Source organism: Cebus imitator, unplaced genomic scaffold (genome assembly GCF_001604975.1).
Source record: "Cebus imitator isolate Cc_AM_T3 unplaced genomic scaffold, Cebus_imitator-1.0 Scaffold123, whole genome shotgun sequence".
NCBI classification, from domain to species: domain Eukaryota; kingdom Metazoa; phylum Chordata; class Mammalia; order Primates; family Cebidae; genus Cebus; species Cebus imitator.
In genome coordinates this window covers 2,112,695-2,136,812 of record NW_016107438.1, presented here as the reverse complement: position 1 = coordinate 2,136,812, position 24,118 = coordinate 2,112,695, and the positions used below count along the sequence as shown (strand labels likewise).

The 24,118-nt window shown below is 47.1% G+C and overlaps 2 protein-coding genes across 5 annotated transcripts in view; both read right to left on the bottom strand.

Moving 5' to 3' along the window:
- The window catches only part of UBE2Z (ubiquitin conjugating enzyme E2 Z), a 21,687-nt gene extending 10,824 nt beyond the window's left edge, over positions 1-10,863 (bottom strand). Inside the window, exons 1-4 of the mRNA XM_017540060.2 lie at positions 10,419-10,863; positions 8,345-8,417; positions 6,298-6,485; positions 3,166-3,277 (exon numbers count right to left, since the gene is read on the bottom strand). Of these exons, the coding sequence (XP_017395549.1) occupies positions 3,166-3,277; positions 6,298-6,485; positions 8,345-8,417; positions 10,419-10,735 (690 nt within the window). The 5' untranslated portion in view covers positions 10,736-10,863. The remainder of the gene's footprint in view (positions 1-3,165; positions 3,278-6,297; positions 6,486-8,344; positions 8,418-10,418) is intronic.
- An 8,021-nt stretch (positions 10,864-18,884) lies between these two features.
- Positions 18,885-22,354, bottom strand: ATP5MC1 (ATP synthase membrane subunit c locus 1). Of its 4 annotated transcripts, none has more exons than XM_017540056.2 (5): positions 21,960-22,205; positions 21,414-21,461; positions 20,450-20,527; positions 19,419-19,597; positions 18,885-19,101 (listed from the first exon to the last, which is right to left on the bottom strand). In XM_017540056.2, exons 2-5 carry the CDS (start codon positions 21,450-21,452, stop codon positions 18,987-18,989), a joined length of 411 nt encoding a protein of 136 aa, XP_017395545.1. In that variant the 5' UTR covers positions 21,453-21,461; positions 21,960-22,205; the 3' UTR covers positions 18,885-18,986. The 4 variants fall into 4 exon arrangements, with proteins under 4 accessions (XP_017395545.1, XP_017395546.1, XP_017395547.1 ...); XM_017540057.2 differs by having other exon boundaries at positions 22,030-22,200; XM_017540058.2 differs by lacking the exon at positions 20,450-20,527 and having other exon boundaries at positions 21,960-22,354.
- Positions 22,355-24,118: the final 1,764 nt, after the last annotated feature.

Here is a 24,118-nt window from a genome sequence, read left to right as displayed (position 1 = left end):
GTGATCCACCCGCCTCGGCCTCCCAAAGTGCTGGGATTACAGGCTTGAGCCACCGCACCCGGCCAAAAAATTTTTATTTTAAGAGGTGGGCTCTTGCTTTGTCATCCAGGCTGGAGAGTGGTGGCACAAGCATAGGTTACTGCTGCTTCAAATTCTTGGGGTCAAGCAATGCTCCTGCCTCAGCCTCCTGAGTAGCTGGGACTCCAGGCACATGTCACAATGCCCAGCTAATGTTTTTGATTTTTTGGTAGAGACAAGGTCTCATTATGTTGCCCAGGCTGGGAAGCACTGTCTCTTTAGTGGGAGAGAAAAAAGAATGATGGTGGGACAAAAAGATGTAAGTGAAGTGAAGAGTCTCAGTGTAGAAAATCTTTAGGCATCAAAAAGTAAAGGAGGCTTCCTGGTTAACTCCTTTACCCGTTATATGTCTCTTGGGTCCCACCATCATTGAACCAATTATTATAAATCAGAAGAAGGGCTGGGCCTGATGGCTTATGCCTGTACTCCTGACACCTTGGAAAGTTGGTGCAGGGGATTGCTTGAGTTCAGGAGTTCGGGATCAGCCTCGGCAACATGGTGAGACCCTGTCTCTACAAAAAATACAGAAATTAGCCGGGCGTTGGTGGTGTACACCTGTCGTCCCAGCTACTGAGGAGGCTGAGGAGAGAGGATGGCTAGAGCCCAGGAGTTCAAGGCTTCAGTGATCTATGACTGCACCACTGCACTCCAGCCTAGGTGACAGAGCAACACTTTGCCTCAAAGAAATAGTAAAAGTAGAAATAAATCTATCAGAAGCAAAAGCTAAAATTTCCAGAAGATAAAACTTCGACTTTGGTTTAGAAAGCCAGTATAAACAAGGTCTCGCTATGGTGTGAATGGAAGGGGACTACGGCCTCCTCTCCTTTAATTCTTCTTGTGTTCTTCTCCTCTTACCACCAACCCCAGTCAATTACAGCCTTGGCCTCTGGTAATCCCAGCTACTTGGGAGGCTGAGGCAGGAGAATCACTTGAACTAAGGAGATGGAGGTTGCAGTAAGCCGAGATCATACCACTGTACTCCAGCATGGCGACAAGAGTGAATCTCCATTTCAAAAACAAAAAAAGAAGGCTGGGCGCAGTGGCTCACACCTGTAATCCCAGCACTTTGGGAGGCTGAGGTGAGTGGATCATGAGGTCAGGAGTTCAAGACCAGCCTGGCCAAGATGGTGAAACCCCGTCTCTACTAAAAAATACAAAAAAAATTAGCTGGGCATGGTGGTGGGCACCTGTAATCCCAGCTACTCCGGAGGCTGAGGCAGAGAATTGCTTGAACCCAGGAGGTAGAGGCTGCAGTGAGCCGAGATAGCGCCACTGCACTCCAGCCTGGACAACAGAGCGAGACTCCCGCCTCAAAAATAAATAAAACAGGCCAGGCGCGGTGGCTCACACCTGTAATCACAGCACTTTGGGAGGCTGAGGCGGGCGGACTACAAGGTCAAGAGATTGAGACCATCCTGGTCAACATGGTGAAACCCCGTCTCTACTAAAAAAATACAAAAATTAGCTGGGCATGGTGGTGCGCATCTGTAGTCCCAGCTACTCCGGAGGCTGAGGCAAGAGACTTGCTTGAACCTGGGAGGTGGAGGTTGCAGTGAGCCAAGACTGCGCCACTGCACTCCAGCCTGGCACCTGGCGACAGAGCAAGACTATCTCAAAATAAATAAACAAATAATAAAAACAATTCCAAGTCATTGTGGAAGTAAAAAATAAAAAACACAAGGCTGGTCATGGTGACTCACGCCAATAATCCCAACACTTTGGGAGGCTGAGACGGGCAGACTGCTTGAGGCCAGAAGTTCAAGACAAGCCTGGCCAACATGGTAAAATCCCAGCACTACTAAAAATACAAAAATTAGCCAGGCATCATGGTATGTGACTGTACTCCCAGATACTTGGGAGGCTGAGGCACAAGAAACCACTTGAACCTGGGAGGCAGAGGTTGTAGTAAACTGAGATTACACCACTGTACTCCAGCTTGGGTGACAGAGCAAGACTTTGACTCTAAAAAAAGAAAACAAAAAAAAACCAAGACCTAAAAATCTTCTGAGGTCTATTTCAATTACAATCTCTTCCTGAAATCACTGTTTGGAGAAAGGATAGCTTAGGGAATAATTTTTGCTCATTTTTGAGGCTGGACTCGGTGGCTCACGCCTGTAAGCCCAGCACTTTGTGAGGCCGAGGCCGGCAGATCACCTGAGGTCAAGAGTTTGAGACCAGCCTGCCCAACATAGTGAAACACTTTCTCTACTAAAAATACAGAATTAATTTCTAGGCTCACATCTGCAAGCCTAGAAATTTGGGAGCCCAAGGTGGGAGGATCACAAGGTCAAGAGATCAAGACTGTCCTGTCCAACATGGTGAAACCCCATCTCTACTAAAAATACAAAAATTAGCCAGGCCTGGTGGTGTGTGCCTGTAGTCCTAGCTACTCAGGAGGCTGTGGCAGCAGAATCATTTGAACCCAGGGGGCAGAGGTTGTAGTGAGCCAAGATTGTGCTGCTGCACTCCAGCCTAGAAACAGAGTCAGACTCCATCTCAAAAAAAAAAAAAAAGTTAATTTCCAAAAGAGTCCGTCGACTTTCATACCATAAAGGAATCCAAGTAACATACTTATTGTAACTCTCACAAATAAAAAAAAATTATTTTTTTTTTGGAGTTTCGTTGTTGTTGCTCAGGCTGGAATGCAATGGCATGATCTCAGCTCATTGCAACCTCTGCATCCCAGGTTCAAGTGACTACACCCAGCTAAATTTGCTGTATTTTTAGTAGAGATAGGTTTTCACCATGTTGGCCAGGCTGGTCTCAAATTCCTGACCAGCTAGCTAATTTTTTGTATTTTCAGTAGAGACAAGGTTTTACAGTGTTGGCCAGGCTGGTCTCAAACTCCTGACCTCAGGCGATCAACCTGCCTTCTGCCTCCCAAAGTGCTGGGATTACAAACGTGAGCCACTGGGGCTGGCAAAAAATTTCATTATTAAGAAACACAAGTTAGTTCCCTTTTTTTCCTATAGCAACAACTGCAGTACATGGAGCTGTGCTAGGCAAAAAAAAAAAAAAAAAAAGACTCCTCTGCAGATCTCTTAAAACACTATTCTATACCCCAGAGCCAGGCCCACCTGGCCTTACCTGTTCAAAGCCGGGCTCATTGTGATAGGGGTTCTCAGTCATCAGGGACTGGATAGAGATGAGCACGGAGGAGATGCTCTGGGCCGGGCTCCAGGCAGGTCCAGTCCATGTACTGTAAACACATCAGAAGGAAGGGAGGACGGTAAGGTAGAGAAAGACCAGGGAGGGAATAAGTACCCCGGGGCCTGTCATCACCACCATAAGTGACTCACCATAAGTTTCTCTTTCACTATTAATACTCTGGAATTTCCCAGCCTCTGTCTCATGCTCATGTTCTGATTTCACCAGAAATCAGTCAATTGCCTAATCCTCATATCAACGGAGGGGGGCAAAAGAACATGTAAAAGTAAGCTATGTAGTTTTGAAGGGACTTTCTTTGTACTACAAACAGTTACAACAATCAAAACAAAAGAAATTAGGTAAGCAATTAGCTCCAAAAGTTGTATAAATGTTAACCTCTGTGGATCTCAAAGAACTCATTTATGGATGGCGATGGAGTTAGGGGAGAGAAAAGTTGAGCATAGAGGCACATGGGTGACTGAAGCCATCTGGTTAGAGGCCATGTGGTAGGGCTGATGATCAGAGATCTAGTTCTGTATCAAACCCCCAAGGAGTGTCAAATTCTCTTAAGACTCCACAACTCTGCCAAAGAACAGGAAGAGAATAAGGGGCGCTTCCAGACAGTAGAAGATCTGAAAATGATATTATTGAAAACATCAAAATACCAAAATTGCTCCTCTCTTTCATAAACCTAACTAAATATTAGTGGGAGGGGGCAGCTTAGACATTAATACATTTATTTTTAGCTCAATTAATTGAAGAGATGGCACCGGAGCTGGAAGCCAAACACAACCTGACCCAGGACTGGCTTGTTCAAGTTGATTGCCCACTTCCCTTTCCCTTTTGTACTTAAGGAAAGCCCAAGTCAGTAATGCCTAATAGTAACTTCACTGGGGGCTGCTCTTAAGTGCTTCTCAATCTGCTCTTTCTGCAGCTTTGCTCCCCCAGGAACTCTAGACCTACTGCTCTCTGAACCTTAACAACAGAGTCAACTCTCATTAAATTTCTCTCTCCAGCGAGTCAGCCCAATGTTGTTTTTTAGGTAGAGAGGGAAAAAAATGAGGCTGATAAAGCAAATACAGTCAACTATCAACACCTGAGAATTGTTTTTTTTTTTTTTTTCTTTTTTTGAGACAAGAGTTTCTCTCTGTCACCCAGGCTGGCGTGCAGCGGCGTGACCTTGGCTCACTGCAACCTCCGTCTCCCATATTCAAGCGATTCTCATGTCTCAGCCTCCCGAGTAGCTGGGACTACAGGCATGCACTACCATGCCCAGCTAATTTTTGTTATTTTTAGTAGAGACGGGGTTTCGCCACACCAGGCTGGTCTCAAACTCCTAACCTCAAGTGATCCACCCACCTTGGCCTCCCAAAGTGCTGGGATTACAGGTGTGAGCCACCGCACCCAGCCAAGAATTTTCTACTCTGTGATTCTTTACGGCAAATTTTCAATTTCAGGGTAGCTTCTCCTTTTCTACCCAACACATTTCTACTACTTTTACCCCACTGTCTTATTTCTCTGTTCCTGTGACTGGTATCTCAAAAGAGTTTTAAACTGACCCAATGAGGGAGAACCTACTTGAGAAACACTTTGATGAACAAATTTCACACAGAAGTAATGACTAAATTTCTTTACCATCATGGGTTTCAGCCTATCAGCAAAGACAACTAATTAAGTACCCTAATGAGATGAAGTACTTCTTTAAGGACATCCTTTAAAGGACTTATTCACGGCCAAAATCACAACAGAACATATCCCTGGGTCTGAGTAAGTTCTAGAAAAATGAATCATGTCTCTAGCTTATTTTCAGCTACTATTCCCTAACATAAACCTGGAAACATGTTGGACAGCAGGAAAACAGAATCATCAGTTTGGGGGTACTTTCTCAGCTTCAACCTGCACGTCTTCTCTGCCCCAGATAAGTTCAGACCACAATAAAAAGACTAGTCTAAAATATGGTAGAAGACATGTCCACACTGAGTTTTCAGCCCCCAAAGGCAACTAAAATGGGAACTCTATGAAGCAAAATCTCAGGAGCATCCAGAAAGAAGATGCACTAGAAACTAATTTTGTATCTGATGTGATTTCTAATCTCAGACATTTGTCATTGTTAAAATATTATAATCAGGCCAGACATGGAGGCTTATGCCTGTAACCCCAGTGCTTTGGAGCCACAACAGGAAGACTGCTTGAGGCCAAGAATTCAAGACCAGCCTGGGCAACACAGTGAGACACCTGCCTCTCTCAGAAAACAAAAAACAAAACCATAATCACCACCACCACCTTCAAAACAACTTATTGCAAGACTCAAGACACCCAAAATCGTGAATGGCACAGACCTGCGGCCTTTCTCAACCTGCTCAGGAGAGAAGACAAGGCCTCAACACCCCAAGAGAGTGGTTCTCAAACTGCAGTATGCACCACAATCATCTTGAGAGCTTGTAAAAATGAGATTTCTGGGTGAGGCGCGGTGGCTCATGCCTGTAATCCCAGCACTTTGAGAGTCGAAGGCGGGTGGATCACAAGGTCAAGAGATTGAGATCATCTTGGCCAACATGGTAAAACCCTGTCTCTACTAAAAATACAAAAATTAGCTGGGTGTGGTGGTGTGCACCTGTAGTCCCAGCTACTAGGGAGGCTGAGGCAGGAGAATGGCTTGAACCTGGGAGGCGGAGGTTGCAGTGAGCCAAGATCATGCCATTGCACTCCAGCCTGGTGACAGAGCGAGACCCCATCTCAAACAAAACAAAACAAAACAGATTTCTGGCCCCAACCCGAGTTTCTGATGTAGGTCTAAGGTAGGGCCCTAGAAAGTGCTTAGCTACAAGTTCCCAGATGCTCAGGGCCACACTCTGAGAACCACTTCACAAAGGTTTCCTCTGTAATAAATGAACTTCTCCCCTCTGCATCAACAATGATACTGTCACATACACTCCTGGGGAGATTTTAGAAGAGTCATTCAATCACTTTCTGTGTTCTGTGGTTCAGATGAGGAACTCTGGCTTATAAAGGCTTGCCTAGAGTAAATTTTCTGCTAACAACCGACTAGGCTACTTAAAAATCTCCTCTTACCCTAGAATACTCAAGCAGACTTTCCCATTGCGGTAGAAGTTGGGGTTAAACCTCACTGTGTTATTGCCCGTTGTCATCAGTTTGACCCGAGGTGGGTGGATGGGATAGTCGGGCGGACACCGAAACACGAACAGGAAGAAACCCCCTTCATAAGGAGTGTCAAATGGGCCTGTGATCAATGCATGAATCTGCAAAATAAAACCCCATCTCAAAATTGTGAGGTGACGACCCACCCCAACCCCTCCTGGCTACCCTCCACCTGCTACCCACACCAGAAGCAGGGCCCATAATCTGGTACACACGTTCTATATCCTCACCATGCAGAATGAACATCCTGTACTCACTTGTACTAATACGTAGGTTTGGAATTTTAAGAAATTTCATTAGAGTGGAATGACATCTTACTCAGAGGTTACTTCCAAAGTTAGAGCCCAAGGTGAAAACTGAACTAGTCAAAATCACCCCTGGATAGCCCCTAAAACTCTCTTAAAGCATGTTTTCTTTTCTTTTGCTGCAGACCTCCCAGATCAGTGTTACATATAATAGATAAAACATCACTGTGAAAAAATACAATACACAGCTATAAAATATAATCCTAGCATTTTTAATTTTAAGAAATCAACACAGATTTTGGCTGAATATGTGTGTTTGGATTTGCCCAAGCCAAACATGCATATGATGCAACCCCACCCTACATTTATGTGGCATGAAGGGAAAGTATGATGAAAGGAAATGAGGAAAGGGATTGGAAGCCACAGCCCCAGTGCCTGTAACAGAGCAGAGTCAGGGGTTGTGATAGATGCCTAGGATATTTGCTTGCTTCCTCTGCAGAGGATCAAACCTATTGTGGAGGATGTGGCTCAGGAAGCACATCATGACTGAAAACGTGGAAGACTCAAGGTCCTCTCAGAGCCATTAGACCATCCCAGAACTTTCCCCAATACTGTTGGCTTTAAAAAAAAAAAAATCAGCAACCCTGAAAACAACACGAAATTCTCTTCCCCCACAAGCCATAATTCTTGAACAGGATTTCCCTTTCTGAAGGGAGAAAAAACCTGAACTGACTCAAAAGCTCCTAAGCATTTAGGTCCGCTAAGAATTTGAACAGCAAGAGGAAAAGGACATGGCAATCTAATGCCTAAGTCTATAGTTCCCACCTTGCCCTCCTGGCAAGACCCTAGGTCATATTCTGGTTCTTGGTCATTTGGAAGAGTAAACTCAACTGGTCTCAACATGGCATCAACTCTGGAACCTCAGGTCCTAGGCTGTTAACACTGGTACTAAACTGATGTCCTAGGAAAAACATTTCCAACCACATAAAAAGAAAAAAATAAATATAAAAGGAAATCTATTCCAAACAAAAAAAAAATACACCAACAATACAAAATCTGAATTTTTACTGTAAGAAATTTACTGTAAGAAAACTATGTGTTTCACTTAAGCAACATTAGGTTTAAGAAATCTGATTTCTTAATAACATCAGTTTAATTGCAACTGCATTTCTGTGCATAGAGCACTCAGTGACAGAAGAGCCTAGGTATCTATGCCAGAGAAATGTGACATTATGTACTAAGCTTTCTCTCTGTGTGGAAGACAAGAAAAGTATAGTTTTTGGGGTGGAAGGGATATTTAAGCGCAACTAATAAGGACAGGATCCTTTAACCACAAACACTTCAGTCAAGCTTGCCCTATCCCCTTGCTTTCCTACATCTGATTTATAGGACCACAGTTTAGGTCAAGAGTAATGGGATGGGGGAAGCGCTAGGTAGTACAATGCATAGGGTAACCATATAATTTATCATCCAAACAGGAGCACTTTGGGATTTTCCAAGCCAATCAGTTCCTATGGGATACGCTAATAACAGACAACTCTTCAAAGCACTGCTCCACCTCACTATGTGACCTTGGACAAGCCACTTACTGTCCTGGGGTCTTGGTTTCTTCATCTGTGTAATCAGAGAGGTGAGCTGAATAATCTTTTAGGCTCTTCCACCTTTATGGCCCCCAATTTCCCAAAAACCCCCAAGCCCCCCATCAAATTACATACCTTAGTCATGTCAACAGTATCAGGTACAACGAACATTCCTGGAGGAGGCTCCTTATAAATGGACATGATATCCCTGTATAACACCAAGAGGAGGTGGGGGAAGGAGTGAGGAAGGGGGGTGAAAGGGGGAATCCCTTGAGCAGGACAGTTGTTATCACCTCAATGACGCCAGGGTTTGAGAAAGTGGTGCTTGGTACCACAAGTGTTTGTACTGTCTTGTTGGCTGAGAAATCCCAGCTGAGTACTTGTCAGGCAGGCAGAGAGCAAATTATTATCAAAAGGGCATTGTTTCCTCAGGGGGAGGGGAGGGAGGGGGGAAAAAAAAAGAGCTCCCAATGGCATCAAATGTCACCCTAGAAAAGCCACTTTCCACTTACTCTCACTTCCTCCCACATGGCAGTTCATTCACTCCCCACCTCCATGATTCCCAGGTACTACAGCTGAATGCTAAATGAAGACTTTTTAGTAACTGGAAAGGCATAGGCAACTCCACTAAAAAATTAATTCTATCAACTATACAGTGGACCCTTGTTGGTAAGGGGATTGTATGAAGCAAGCCAGCCGGCAGGGAGTAAGACTATCATGGTGGTCTTCTTGCCCAGGGGACTAAGGGTAGAGATCTCTTCAGGTTGCGGAGGGACCCTCAGAAATTGCAGAGAATCTCCCATCTGGAAGATGACACGTGGATTTCTATGGGAGATGAGAGGATTTCTGAGTCATATCTCACCAACTGGAATGGATCAGTTGAGAGCAAGGGGCTAAGAACATTCTAGGTGGGGAAAAGTCTAGGGACTTGCCAGAGTGGGTAGGGACATAAAGAGGGCAATTAAGGGACAGAGCAGAGAAAAGAAGTATTGGCCAAACTCAAAAGGTATGTCAGAACTGGATGACTGAAATGGTTGGAGGAGGAAGAATTGAATGCTGAGTTTCAGTGAGAGATGGCAATCCCTCCAGAGTTGACCTCCTGTGTCAGGCACTGTGCCAGGTACTTTACACACATTGTATTAATTTTTATTACAACCTTGAAAAGTAGAGAGACATCTGAAGGTACGTGGAACATGGGGGATAAGAACTAAATGAAGACGCTTGTGATGGGGGCATGGAGAGAAGTCTGTTAATCAGGGAACAGGTTTCAAGATTAAAAGCAGCTAAAGAGCACTGCCCTTTTCTTATGCGATAGGTACCATTCTATGTGCTTTTGCAAAACATTATCTCTTAAATGATAAGATCTAAGATCAGTCACCCAAGAAATAAGCACAGAAAGGACTTAGGCCTTTGTTCCTATATTTGAATTGAGTACATTTGCTTCAGTAAAAGTAAAACAGATGACCCGGGCGAGGGAGGAAGGGAAAATACAAGAAGTAAGGTCCTGAGTGGGATATTACAATCCAGAGTGGCACTGGGGAAGTGGGTGGAGGTAGCCTGCGTTTCTGGAAGAGGTGTAAAAGTGGACAGCTTTGGGGTACTGGAAAAGGGGTTCAAGGAAAGATTCGGGTGAGGGAAACAATCTAGTGCTGGCGAAAGGACTATGTGGAGGGAATCTGAGGAAAAGGGAGGATAAAAAGGCTGGCTGGCTCAAGTCAGAGGCAGGCAAAGCAAGCTGAGTGTGTCGGTGTTAGGAACCGGGCTCCAGGGGAGAAGAGAAGGGGGACCGATGGGTGGGGCCTGCGGGCAACATCAAGCAAGGTTGGGTGGGGAAGGGGAAATAGGGGCGGCGCCGAAGGCGGGAGGGGGTGTTACTGAAGCGCGAAAGGGTCGGGTTTCCACCGGGAGGTGGGAGGTGTGGGGGAGGGTGGCCGGAATGGAGACGGAGGGCTCCCGGGAGGTTGTCGAGGGGCGGGGTCGGATCTGGGCACACGAGGCGGGGGTTGGTGCTAGTGGGGCTAGGGGTGGGGGGAGAAGGGGCTTGGATCCCGACGCCCGGAGCTGGCAAGATTTGAGCCGTAGAGGTGGGCCGCCGCGAGGGCAGGGCAGCGCAGCGGGTGGGGGGGGGGAGTTGTAGTGGGAGAGGGTGGGGGGCGGGGAAGGTCGAGCCCCGGAGCTCGGGGCTGGGGGAGGAAAAACCCCGGCTCACCGCTTGATCCGGAGTAGACACTGCGGCGCGGTGCGCTCGCCGTCCCAGTCGGAGCTGAGCGTGGGGTCCCAGTGGCTAAGCAGCGCGGCCCCGTGGGCAGCGGCCGAGGGCGGGAGCCCGGGCAGCGGAGCCAGGCCGCTCCCCGGGCCCCCAGCCCCGCCCGCTGCCGCCGCCGCCGCCCATACATCCGGCAGGAAAGGCGGCCCGAACCCGCCGCCGCTACCGCTGACGCCAACGACACCGGCAACGCCGCTCGCCCCGGGGCCCGCCGCCCCGGCGCCCGCAGTCGCCGCCTCCTCAGTCGGACTCTCCGCCATCGCTGCTTCGCTTCCGGGACTACTCGGCAGCACGTCCGCCGACCAGAGCGGCCGCTGCTCCCGCCCGCTCCCGCACCACCGAGAGCCGGGCCAGAGTGTCCCCACCCTCCGCTTCCACAGCCCAGACGGCGCTGGCTCCGCCCACCCCCGCCCCAACCAGCGAGAGACGCTCTGCAAGAGCGTCCACCTACGGTCCTCCAGGACGGGAGGGGTGGGAACTAGCAAGCCGCGACGGTTCTGGGCCCTCGTGGGTCCTACGCTGTGCAGGAGAAGCGGAGAGCCTAATTCCATGAAATAGTTTATTTTCAAGTGTTGAAAGAGAAAAAAGGGGGAAGTGGGGGAGGAAGGGCCATATCATTCCCGGTTAACAGCGGCGACCCTCAGATGTCTCTATGGTTAGGATAGGGGATCCAGCTTCCTCGTGGGAAGCTCAGTAGAGGAGTTGACTGACTCGCTTCTCTTGCAAAGGCTCTGCGATTGATCCTCCCTGCACCCTTAACCAGCCAGGGCAGGATTACCCCCTACCTACGACAGGACCAAGAAAGGACTCAACCTGCGAATGAAAAGCTACCTGCTAAATGCCAGACAATGTTGCTAGTCGTAGCCATAGGGATCATGAAACTGAACTAGAGAAACTTGGTGAAAGGAAGAAAAATCAGGCCTCCTGACTCCAGGCTTACTACTTTTCCCTCCCACAAATCTTGGAATGTACAGGAATCAAGGGACTGTGAGTGTAAACCCTGAGGATACTTTAGGTCTTTCCTGAGATGTTTAAAGTGAAAAATAACTGGCCAGGTGTGGTAGCTCACGCCTGTAATCCCAGCGCTATGGGAGGCCGAGGCAGGCGGATCACGAGGTCAGGAGATCGAGACCAGCCTGACCAAACCCCCTCACTACTAAAAATAAAAAAATCAGCCAGGCGTGGTGGCGGGCACCCATAGTCCCAGCTACTCAGGACGCTGAGACAGGAGAATTGCTTGAACCCCCGAGGCGGAGGTTGCAGAAGCCGAGATTGTGCCACTGCACTCCAGTCTGGGCGGCAGAACAACACTCCATCTCAAAAAAAAAAAAAAGTCTGTCTTTTAGAACTTTTATTTTTTTTTTTGGGAGTCTTACTCTGTCACCCAAGCTGGAGTATCAAGGTATCAACCCTTGATATCTGTTGCCCCTATCCTCTCTCTCTCTCTTTTTTTCTTTGAGAAGGAGTCTTGCTCTGTCACCCAAACTAGAGTGCAGTGGCCCGATCTCGGCTCACTGCAACCCTGCCTCCAAGGTTCAAGTGATTCTTGTGCTTCAGCCTCCTGAGTAGTTGGGAGTACAGGCGTGGGCCACCATGCCCCGCTGATTTTTGTATTTTTAATAGAGATGGGGTTTCACCATGCTGGCCAGGCTGGTCTCCAACTCCTGATCTTAAGTGACCCACCTGCCTTAGCCTCCACTGGGATGACAGGCGTGAGCCACCCTCACACGCTCTTAACACACATGTGCACACACCCTGCACACCCTTGGGGGCTCTAGACCATGTATTATCTGTGAATCCAACACAGGGCTTGGCACAGCTTCGGCACAGCATGAAGTAAAATGAATCAATATGGCCGGGCGCGGTGGCTTACGCCTGTAATCCAAGCACTTTGGAAGCCAAGGCGAGTGGATCACCTGAGGTTGGGAGTTCAAGACCAGCCTAACCAACAGGGTGAAACCCCGTCTAAAAAAAAAAAAAAAAAAGAAAAAAAATGAATCAATACAGAATTTTATGCAGATTTTGTGTTTTGTTGGTATAGTGTTTTATCAGCATAATAAAGATGCCAGAACATCTATGAAAGGATATACAAGAACTGGTGCGATGGCTCATGCCTGTAATCCCAGCACTTTGGGAGGCTGAGATGGGTGGATTACCTGAGGTTAGGAGTTCAAGATCAGCCTAGCCAACATGATGAAACCTCATCTCTACTAAAAATACAAAAATTAGCTGGTCATGGCGGCAGGCACCTGTAATCCCAATTACTCAGGAGGCTGAGGCAGGAGACTTGCTTGAACCAGGGAGGCAAGACTCCATCTCAAAAAAAAAAAAAAAACCATTAACAGTGGTTGCCTCTGAATGGTCTGGTTGCTGTCAGGGCTGGCCAAGGGAACTATACCTTCCTGTACATTTTGAATGTTGTGCTGTGCATCTGTTGCCTATTCTAAAACTTTATGTTTTATTCATTGTAAAAGGATTCCAGGCTGGGTGTGGTGGCTCATGCCTATATCCCAGCATTTTGAGAGACTGAGGTGGGTGGATCACAAGGTCAGGAGTTGGAGACCAGCCTGACTAACATAGTGAAACCCTGTCTGTACTAAAAATACAAAAATTAGCTGGGTATGGTGGCGGGCGCCTATAGTCCCAGCTACTCAGGAGGCTGAGGCAGGAGAATCGCTTGAACCCGGGAGGTGGAGGTTGTGGTGAGCCGAGATAGTGCCACTGCACTCCAGTCTGGGCAACAGGGCAAGACTCTGTCTCAAAAATAAATAAAATAAATAAATAAATAAATAAACAAAACCCCAAAACTAGCCGGGCATGGTGGTGGGCACCTGTAATCCCAGCTACTCGTGAGGCTGAGGCAGGAGAATTGCTTGAGCCCGGGAGGTGGAGGTTGCAAAGACTGAGCCACTGCACTCTAGCCTGGGCAACAAAGTGAGACTCCATCCCCTCCTCCAAAAAAAAAAGGATTCCAGAATTTTGCATGAGTATTATTTATTCAGTAAGGTGGTCAAAGGTCAGTTTGATGGGTAACCTCATACAAAGAAAAAACTATTCCATAGCTCCTCCATAGCTACAGAATGCAGAGGCCCAGAGATGGCCCACTGGGTGAGGGGTTCCTCAATGTATCTCACCATTGGACCATTATTTTCAAGTACAAGGTCTGGCAGTGATGAGACAATGAACAGAAAACCCTTACCTTCGATTCAGATGGAGGTTCAGGTTTTTAATCTGCATCTCTTACCTTCTTTGAAGCCTATTTTTGCACCCCATATTTTGCAATATAGAATAGTGAAAATTCCTACCTCTTAGGGTTTCCCTGAGGATTAAGTGTGACATATTTCCAGAAGCTTTTATAAAATGGCAAGGACTGTACAAATAATTGCCACTTCACTTGCCAGTGTACCTTCTCCCCTCTAGGCCTTTGCGCATTTTCTCTACTTGGAATACTCCTTACCTCTACAGTACCATGGGAAATCCTAGTTGTTTAACCTCTATGAACCTCTGCTCTAAAGCAGCAAAACTGAGAAAATAATAGCTATTAAGAGATCACGTGATAATGAATGTATGCAATGCCTGGTCACTAGAAATGTTCAATGATTATTAACTTACTATGTTACTCCTTCTTTAAGGCTGGCTGGAATATTACTTCCTCTGCTAAACCTTAATACTTCCAGGCATATTATTATTATTAATTAGTCATTTTTAATTACTCCCTCCTCATTTTTAATCATGGCTGATTATTCATACCTTTATTATGGCACACACTAGTTTTTATTTTAATGGTTTTTTACCCATCCCTCTGGCCACTAGACATGACCTCCTCCTTCTGGGCGAGAAGCATAGGGGCACCTGTCTTTCTGTCACTTGGACCTAACATTCAGTGGGTGTTGCATAAATGGCAAACAGAACATGGTAGCCAGCTGCCCTTCCCCTGGCCATATATTTATCTACAAATACATATAGAAGCCAGGCACGGTGGCTTATGCCTGAAATCCCAGCACTTTGGGAGGCCAAGGTGGGCGGATCACTTGAGATCAGGAGTTTGAGATCAGCCTGGCCAACATGATGAAACCCTGTCTACTAAAAATACAAAAATTAGTCAGGTGTGGTGGCATGTGCATGTAGTCCCAGCTACTTGGGAGGCTGAGGCAGGAGAATTGCTTGAACCCGGGAGGCAGAGGTTGCAGTGAGCAGAGATCCTGCCATTGCACTTCAGCCTGGGAGACACAGTGAGACTCAGTCTCAAAAAAAAAGAAAAAGGTCTCACTTTGTTGCCCAGGCTGGTCTTGAACTCCCGGCCTGAAATGACTGTCCCCCCTCAGCCTCCCAAAGTGTTGGGATTACATGCATGAGCCACCATGCTTGGCAGCCATAGATCTTTAGCATTTACCTCCTCCTCCTCTGCTTTGCCTATTTTTTTCTTCTTTTTTCCCCCAGTGCCCTCGTTTTAACAGTACTATACCTATTATATTTCCAAAAAGGCTGAGCCAAGCTTTCACAGAGAACCTGCAAGTTAGGGCCTGAAAGGCTGCAGGGGATGGCAGCTGCTTAAAGGACCAGTTAACTACCTCTGGGAGGCCGCTAAGCTGGGGGAGAGAGGAAGGGCCAGATAGAGGCAGCAGAACATAAGCTGGTGCAGCTTAGTTCAGTGCTCACTTTTTCAAGGCCAGCACTTAGCTGCTTTCCCCTGGCAGCTTAGGCAGAGGGCAAACATGCGTGTCCTTGGAGCCACTCCCATGCCCTCAGAGGTAGTTGACACAACCAAGTGGGCCTCCTTCAGGAACCTAGATCAGAGCCTCTCTCTACCCTGCATTGGGCTGTCTCTTGCTGCAACAAGGTTTGGTAGCACCTTGCTCATGGCACCTAGGCAAGTGCCCTCCACCTGACAGGTGTTGACAAATGTCCTGGGGTTCAGGTCACTGCTGTGCCTCAACCTTCTGAGAAGATCCTTGTCCTTCCCTTCCCTAAAATCCTGGGTCCTGTGGTCCTCTGGGGAAGACCTCCAGGGCCCAGCTTTTTTTCTTGGCTAAATGCCAGGAATAAAGGAAAAAGAATTCCCACCAGGTCATAAACCTTACACTAGAGCAAAATCAGAACTTGGACTGGATGCTTTGAAGCTTCTTCTTATAACATCTTTTTTTTTTTTTTTTTTTGAGATGGTGTCTCACACTGTCACCCAGGCCGGAGTGCAGTGGTGTGATCTTGGCTCACTGCAAACTTTGCATCCCAGATTCAAATAATTCTCCTGCTTCAGCCTCCCGAGTAACTGGGATTACAGGTGCCTGCCATCATGCCTGGCTAATTTTTTATATTTTTAGTAGAGACAGAGTTTTACCATTTTGGCCAAGCTGGTCTTGAACTCCTAACCTTGTGATTCACCCACCTCGGCGTCCCAAAGTGCTGGGATTACAGGCGTGAGCCACCGCACCGGGCTAATGTTTGAAATTCTTAAGATGACCTGGGTGCTGCAACACATACCCTTTGGCTTTAGGTTCACGGAATCCATGCCTGAATCTGCCATATGCAGCTTTTAGGTGCCTGATTCCACCAGTCCCAGTGGCATTTCATCTTTGAGCCTTGGCACTCAAGTTATACTTCCTCCTGCGCTTGGCAGGGTAGCCACATTTGCCACAGGTTGACTTCTAAAGGTGGTAGGCCTTAGAGCCACAGTGGCAGTGCAATGTGCTCGTCTTATCGCAAGGCTTGCCAAACAATGACATTCCCTTTGTCATCTTGCCTCTGTACCCGAGACCAAAGAGCGGGAAATTCTTACCAACCTCTTGGCAAAAACTAGATTCCTGGAATTTCACAGGAAAGACAGGCAAACACCTTCCCTGGGGGCTGCTTCTTGATTATTATTGGAGGGCAGTGACCTGGTAGGAAACCAGCATGGCATCCCCAGGGAGTGTGCCGTTCTGTTTGTGTAACAGCATTACCAGTTAATCCATTGCTCCCTTGGTGATACATCAGTCACCAGTTCAACCTCAGTTCCATTTCCTCTTTGGCCATGAGATTCCTTGGCTCTGCTTTTCAGGTTCTGTCACTGCCTTGCTGTGGGCAACCTTGAGGGAGTTACTTAAGGTGAGAAGGCTGAGGACAAGCAGCAGATTGCAGTAGACCAGTAGCTTTCAGCTGGGCATGATTTTGCCCGGCAGCCAGGGAGCATTTGTCAATATTCTGACATTTGGCAATTTGCTGCCACAACTTAGGTGGGGACATCAGTTGCTATTGGCATTGAACAGGTTGAGGTTAGGGATTATAAACATTAACTACACAAGGAAGCCCCTCCAGAACAGTGAATTATCTGGCCCCAAATATGCCAAGGTTAAGAAATCCTGGGGTAGAAAGGCCATGATTGTATAAATGTCAGACAGACTGGGATTGGAATCACTGACGTCCTGTGTGACCTTGGGCAAGTCACCGCACTTGTGCAAACTTGAGATCAGTCAGCATAAAGCTAAGAACACAGGTTCTGGCGTTTGAATGCCAGTTTTACTAACCAGCTGTTTTAACTTTAGGCAGAATAATGCCTCACCTCTCTGAGCCTCTTCATTTGCTTACTTACCTGTAAACTGACTTACTCTGTAGGGATGTTGGAAGTTAATCATGGGAAGTGCTTAGCACTGTGTGTGACACACAGGTGCTCGAATGTTAGCCCACGTTCTTAGAGCTCACACCAGCCTCCTTTTTTCTCTTGGAACTTCTATAGCACAGAGCTCATGTACACACATACACAATGATGTAGGGCATGGTGTACTTATTTCTTCTCTGTTGGTGCCCCAAACTCCTTGAGAGCAAGGATGTTAGAATTAGATTTCTTTGCTTCCCCTAAGGTCCCTAGGAAGATGGTTAAATGGCTGTCTTTAATTTGCATGTAAATAGAATCCAAATTTTCTGTATGTTTTAACCCTCTTTGCTAGTTGCCTTTCATTAAGAAACACCAATCAGATATGTTCTTGGTTTCACTATTTCACATTTTGCAGTTGAGGTATGAGATTTTCACAGAATGGATCCCACTTTTAAGTTAGTACTCCTTTTGAAGCCATCCAATTTGAGACAGACCACATTCCCAGCATCCATACGTGATTTCTCTGTCCATGGCTTGCTCCTGCAAGGGCTTAGAGAAGAGCAACTGTTGATATGTCAACTTAACTATGTTTTACATGGGTTTTCAGTCCCACTTTAGCCAAGAGAGGCAAGACTGGTGGGCACAGACTTTGAGAACCCGAGGAAGATGCTGCACAAAGCTCTCTAAGGAATTCATTAGTTGGTACATGCCCCCAAATACTCTTATCCCTAGCAAAACTAAGATTATTACTTCTCCAAGAACCAGGACTGTGTACTTTACCTGCTTTATTTAAGGACATTTATCTCTGAGAAAAGCTAATTGATAGTGAAAATGAAACCCATATAACTGGGTCTAAACACAGGCAAATAGAAACCTACCTCTAACTTTAACCCTTTAACCTGCTGTACAAGTTCTCTGTAACTGTTTCCCTTTCAGCGCCACCTGAATTGTTGTGTGACCAGAATGAAATTAGATGGGACAAAAAAGAAAAAAGAAAAAACAGAATGAAATTAGATGGGACATAAAAGAAAAAACAGAATGAAATTAGATGGGACAACACTGCAGTTAAGGTTTAAGCTGGCCTGGGGGGAAAAATCCCCAGTCTGCCACTTACCAGCTCTGTGATACCGGGTAAGTTATTTTGCTTCCCCAAACCCTGGGTCTGTCATTTGCAAAACAGGCTTAAAGTTGTGTTTGTAACTCAGGGTGGTTGAGATAACAATGTAAAATCCTTGGTGCAAATTAAGCCCTTCAAAAGTGTAACCTATTAATATGCAGTTGTCCTTTGCTATCTGTGGCAGACTGGCTCCAGGACCCCAGTGGATACCAAAATCCACAGATGCTCAAGTTTCTTATATAAAATGGTGTAGTATTTGCATATAACCTATGCACATCCTCCCATATACTTTAAGTCATCTCTAGATTACTTATAATACCTAATACAGGTAAATGCTATATAAATAATTGTTAAACTGTATTGTTTAGGGAATAATGAAAAGAAAAAAAAAAGGCTATCCATGTCCAGTACACACACAACCATTCACTTTTTTTTCCTGAGTATTTTCTGTCTACTGTTGGTTGAATCCACAAATATGGAATCCATAGATACAGAGGGTCAACTATACTAAATTTGAAGGGAAAAAAACAAAAATCTCATTACTGAGACAAACCCACATTCGTCCTGGGAGAACATGAGAATGCTCCATATTCTTACAATCGTAGGAGTGCTACTTCCCAGCCCTGAGGAGTCCCAATCACCAGTGGCTGACCAAATTCCCTCTCCTCACCCTTCTACAAAGGCCGTCCTAAAGGTCAAAGGACAGAGGCACAGACATGGGTTTAGAGAAACATTGTGTTTAATGGTAAAGCTTAGCACACCCCAGCACCAGGAATGGTATGGAGTCGCCGCAGCAGGGACAGGCAGGTGACCCCACAGAGCCTCACATGGCGAAGAGGATGAGGAAGGCGACCATCAAACAGAAGAGCCCCATGGCCTCAGACAGGGCAAAACCCAGAATGGCGTAGGAGAAGAGCTGCTGCTTGAGAGACGGGTTCCTGCCAGGGACAGAGATCATTGCCAGTTCAGGGAGAGAAAGGGGTGAGGGTAGGGGAGGACACAGGAGGATGAGGTGAATGGGAGTGCTGCAGCTGAGAGGGCCTACCCTGCACATATCCTGGGGATTTGGATGGACAAGCAGAGGGGACCAAGCTGGTAAGTTTAAGTGAGCCAGGCTGGACACATGTTTTCTCTGGAGAAACTGTGATGTAGATGAAGTAATCCTTAAGGCTCCTGAAGGGAGCTCCTCCAGCTGAGGCCTCCCCAAACAGGGTGGAATTTACAGTGGGAGATGCTCTAGGCCACCCAAACTTACCTGGCATATCCAATGATCAAGCTGCCAAACACCGTTCCAATGCCAGCCCCTGAACCAGCCACACCAACTGTGGCTGCCCCAGCACCAATAAACTTGGCTGCTGTGTCAATGTCCCGGGAGACAACACTGGTCTGGAACCCCCGTCGGGCCACCTGGAGTGGGGAGCTGCTGTAGGAAGGCTAGAAAGAGAAGCAAGGCAGAAGAGATGGCATAAAGATAGCATGGCATAAGGAAAGGTGGCTGACTCCACCTCCCTCACCCCACCCACCTGAGCTCTGAAACTGTTGGCAAACTGCCTGGTAAATGCAGAATACTCTGATTGCAGAGTATGCTGGGAACTAGTCTTAGCGTCTGTTGTCAGACAGGACTAGGAAAATTTTATGAGTTAGGCAGACTTCACTTTTATAAGTTTCTCACCTATAAGGCTTACCTTGGGGGACTTAGAACTATTAAAGCACACAGGTTCTCCAACTCTCCTCCCACTTTGGCCTAAAGGCAACTTAACCTGAAGGACCCCTGTCTGGGGACATTCCTTGATTTAAAAAAAATTAATAAATTGGCCAGGCGTGGTGGCTCACGCCTGTAATCCAAGGACTTTGGAGGCCAAGGCGGGCGGATCACCTGAGGTCAGGAGTTCAAGACCAGCCTGACCAACATGGTGAAACCCCGTCTTAAAAAAAATAATAATAATTAATTAATTAATGGGTTTTTTTAAGTCAGGGTCTTGCTCCGTCACCCAGCCTGGAGTGCAGTGGTACAGTCATAGCTCACTGCAGTCTCGACCTCTGGGATTAAGCAATCCTTTCATCTCAGCCCCTGAGTAGCTGGGACTACAGGCACATGCCACCATGCTTGGTTAATTTTTTAAATTTTTTTGTAGATATGGGGTCTCACTGTGTTGCCTAGGCTGGTCTCGAACTCCTGGGCTCAAGTTATCCTCTTGCCCCAGGCTCTCAAAGAGCTGTGATTATAGGTGTAAGCCACCACACTGGGCCTTGGGAACATTCCTAAGAGGGCCATTCCTTCTTTACCTGTTTAGATGAATTCTCTGGGCTATTCAAGAAGGAGGCAGACACAGGCCTGATTAGACCCCTGGTACAACAGCGGATCTGTAAAATCAGAAAGCCACATCCTACCAAATCAGTCAAGGAAAAAAAATCCTACAGATTTCATAAACAAAGTAAGTTCAATCTATGTCAAAGTCAATTTATTCCTGTTTCTATTGGATAGGCCTGCCCCAGAGACAGCTCTCTTGACAGCCTGATGTAGTCAGCAGTGAGCCTTCACCATTCAAAACCATAGCAAAGTTCACTTTCTTTGGGCACAGCCTTAATTGGTTTCCCAGAATGGAAAAGAACCCACACTAATACCAAAGCAGATACAGGAAGGGTTTATACCCAGATCACCAAGTAATCAGATGGGGGAAATTTTATTCTGCTATATACACTCACTCCTACACACCCTAAATGGGGTGGGCCACTCAGCCCGGGAAACTGAATGGAATAGCCATCCAAGGACAGCCATCTGTAACATGGCTTTTTTGAAATAATTTTTAGTTCGGTGGTTCTCAAACTTGGCTGCACCATAGAATCATCTGAAGAAGCCTAAAAAATACAGATGCCTGGGTTCCACCCCAGTTCCCAAAGTCTGATGCAAATGGTCTAAGGTGCAGCCTAGGAATCAGGATTTTTAAAAGCTCCCTGGATAATTCTAACGTGCAGCCACCGTTGATAACCACTGTTTTAGTGTGGGCTGTCTCTATGGTCAAGCCAGACTGGGGATAAAGATCAAATCCAGACTCTCTGACCACATTCCAAAGCCAAGATAGCTTGGTTCACAGGCCCAGATAAAGGGGTTACCGTCATATTCTACAGCCTCCTCAAAGAGCCTATATCATCAGAACGCCAAGCTCCTCTCGGCTCATTCATTAAGCACTGCTGATGGCGCCCACACCTCACACCTGGTACTACAGAGCACGGCGGCGCGGCAGCTTACCAGAGCCGGAGAAATGAGTAATGCCCCGGTGGTCTGCATTTTTTCAGTCTGCAGAGGAGGGGGAAAAAAGTAATAATAATCCCATTGACAGCCTGGTTGTTGGCTTACAGTGACGACCTTTGGTCGTCCTCTTCACCCCCGCCCGTCCTCCCTAGACCACGCTCTTCCTTGCACTATGCCCCAGCTGAAGAGGGCATCAGAGGTCAGAGGGACAGAGCAGCGGGTTTTCAAGGAAAAGTCATGGAGATCGGAAGTCAAGGAAAGAGGCCCAAGCCCCAGGAGGGAAATGTTGCGAAAGGAAATGGTCTCCCGTGAAGACTGGAGGTGGACATTGGGCATGTGTCGCTCAAGGTCCTGCCCATCTTACACAGCTGTCCTCGACCTGCCCCAGCCGAGGCAGTTAATCGTTCATTACCGTTGATGACTAACATTAATTGATAAGGCCATGTATAGATTGCCATCGCCTCTCCCAGCACAGGGGGAAATACACCTCCACATTGCCCAGCCCACAACCCTGCCGATCGCTGACTCCCGGCCCCAAGTCACCTGCACTCCCACTGCCCTGCAGCCCCTGCTCGGCCGACAGCGCTCGCCCGGCTCAAGGTGACAGACTCACCTCCCAGCTTTAGCCCTAGGTCTCAGCGCTCAGCTTCCCCCACCCACGTGTCCTGGGCTTCCTTCATTCTCATTGGCCGTAATATCCCCGCATTCTCATTGGTTTGCGTCATCAATTCCTCCACTCATATTGGCTTTCCGCAGCTTCTTCCTCTCTCTCCACAGGACCTTCGTGGCAATTCCCGCCTCCATGCAGATAGAGGCGGGGCTTTCCTAGAGATCTGGATTACGATTGGTCAATCCCTGAAACGCTAGACCATAGAGTTGCTGGGACTCAGAGATTCCATAACCTCGCGCACAAGATGGCGACCAAGGTGGACGCTGTGGAAAAGGGCGTGGGAGAGATGACGCGACGTGTGACGCAGCCAGACACATGACTTTGGCCCTGAGCCTCCATTCGGGCGCTCGGGCCACGGGGCGCGTTGCATATTGGGATTTGTAGTTGTACCAGGGGGGTCCCCAACCAAGGACATTCCCGCGAGACAGTCGAGGCAGCGAGAGCCGAAGCCTTTGCAGTAATTCCCACTGTCGCGGGTTGTGGAAACTTCGCTTTCGCGATAGAGTATAAAGGCCAAGTGGAAAGTCCCCAGGCGGTGAGCGCACTTTTGTGGGCCTCTGCCAGTGTCCAGCAGTCATGGACTAGCATCCAGATGGCTTTTTTTTTTTAATTAAAAAAATTTTAAAAAATATATTTTAAAGCAGGGGCGTATGGACTTTCTTTTCATTTTTAAAAATATTTTTAAATTTTGGCAGGGCTCGGTGGCTCCTGCCTGTAATCCCAACACTTTGGGAGGCCGAGGTGGGCAGATCACGAGGTCAAGAGATCGAGACCATCCTGGCCAACATGGTGAAACCCCGTCTCTACTAAAATATACAAAAATTAGCTGGGCGTGGTGGCGCGCACCTCTGGTCCCGCTGCTTGGGAGGCTGAGGCAGGAGAATTGCTTGAACCCGGTAGGCGGAGGTTCCCGTGAGCCGAGATCACGCCACTACACTCTAGCCTGGCGCCTGGCGACAGAGCGAGACTTTGTCTCAAAAAAAAAAAAACAAAAAACAAAAAAACTTTTAAATTTTATATATATTTTTAAACTAAGGACAGATGGCTTTTAAAAAAATTTGTTGGGCCAGGCACGGTGGCTTATGCCTGTAATCCCAGCACTTTGGGAGGCCGAGGCGGGCGGATCACGAGGTCAGGAGTTCGAGACCAGCCTGGCCAACATGGTGAAACCCTGTCTCTACTAAAAATACAAAAATTAGCCGTCTCTGGTGGCTCATGCCTGTAATCCCAGCTACTCGGGAGGCAGAGGCAGGAGAATCACCTGAACCCTGGAGGCGGAGGTTGCAGTGAGCAAAGATCGTGCCACTGCACTCCAGCCTGGGCAACAGAGCAAGACTCCGCCTCCGGGGGAAAAATTGTTTATTTTGTAAAAACAGCACTGAAAAGGTGAAATATCCCTATAGAAAATTGAGCAAAGGATAGGAACAGGGAATTCACTAAGGAAGAAACACGAATTGCAGAAACGAATGTCAGCCTTCCTAATCAAAGAAATAGAAATTTAAGCACACCACCTCCTACTGCTCAAAAGAGCAGAGTTCTTTTTATGAATGTGAGCCACTCGCTCTCCTATATTGCTGGTGAAAGGATGAATTAGAAAACCTTCCTTGAAAGCAGTTTGGCAATATCTATTTTTATTCAAAGGCTATGAATGGGCCATCCTCTTTGACCCAGTAATTCTTGAGTAATTGAGAGCCTTTAAGCTCTCCATCCGCTTTCACCCAGTAACATCACTTCTAGGAATTTATTTTGAAGAATCAGAAATGCAAAGATTCGGGATAGGGGCGGTGGCTCACACCTGTAATCCCAGTACTTTGAGTGGCCAAGGCGGGTGGATCACAAGTTCAGGAGTTGGAGACCAGCCTGGCCAACATGGCGAAACCCCCGTCTCTACCAAAAATACAAAAAATTAGCTGGGCATAATGGCACATGCCTGTAATCCCAGCTACTCTGGAGGCTGAGGCAGGAGAATTGCTTGAACCTGGGAGGTGGAGGTTGCAGTGAACCCAGATTGTACCACTGCACTCCAGCCTGG

Bases quoted from the DNA above. Each gene is read 5' to 3' on its own strand.
- ATP5MC1 (XM_017540056.2), bottom strand. From the start codon at position 21,452: ATGCAGACCACCGGGGCATTACTCATTTCTCCGGCTCTG. The intron at 19,598-20,449 runs GTAAAGAAGGAA...TTCTCTTTCTAG, and splicing joins CAGAGAATTCATCTAAACAG to CCTTCCTACAGCAGCTCCCC. The intron at 19,102-19,418 runs GTAAGTTTGGGT...TGTCCCTGGCAG, and splicing joins TTGATCATTGGATATGCCAG to GAACCCGTCTCTCAAGCAGC.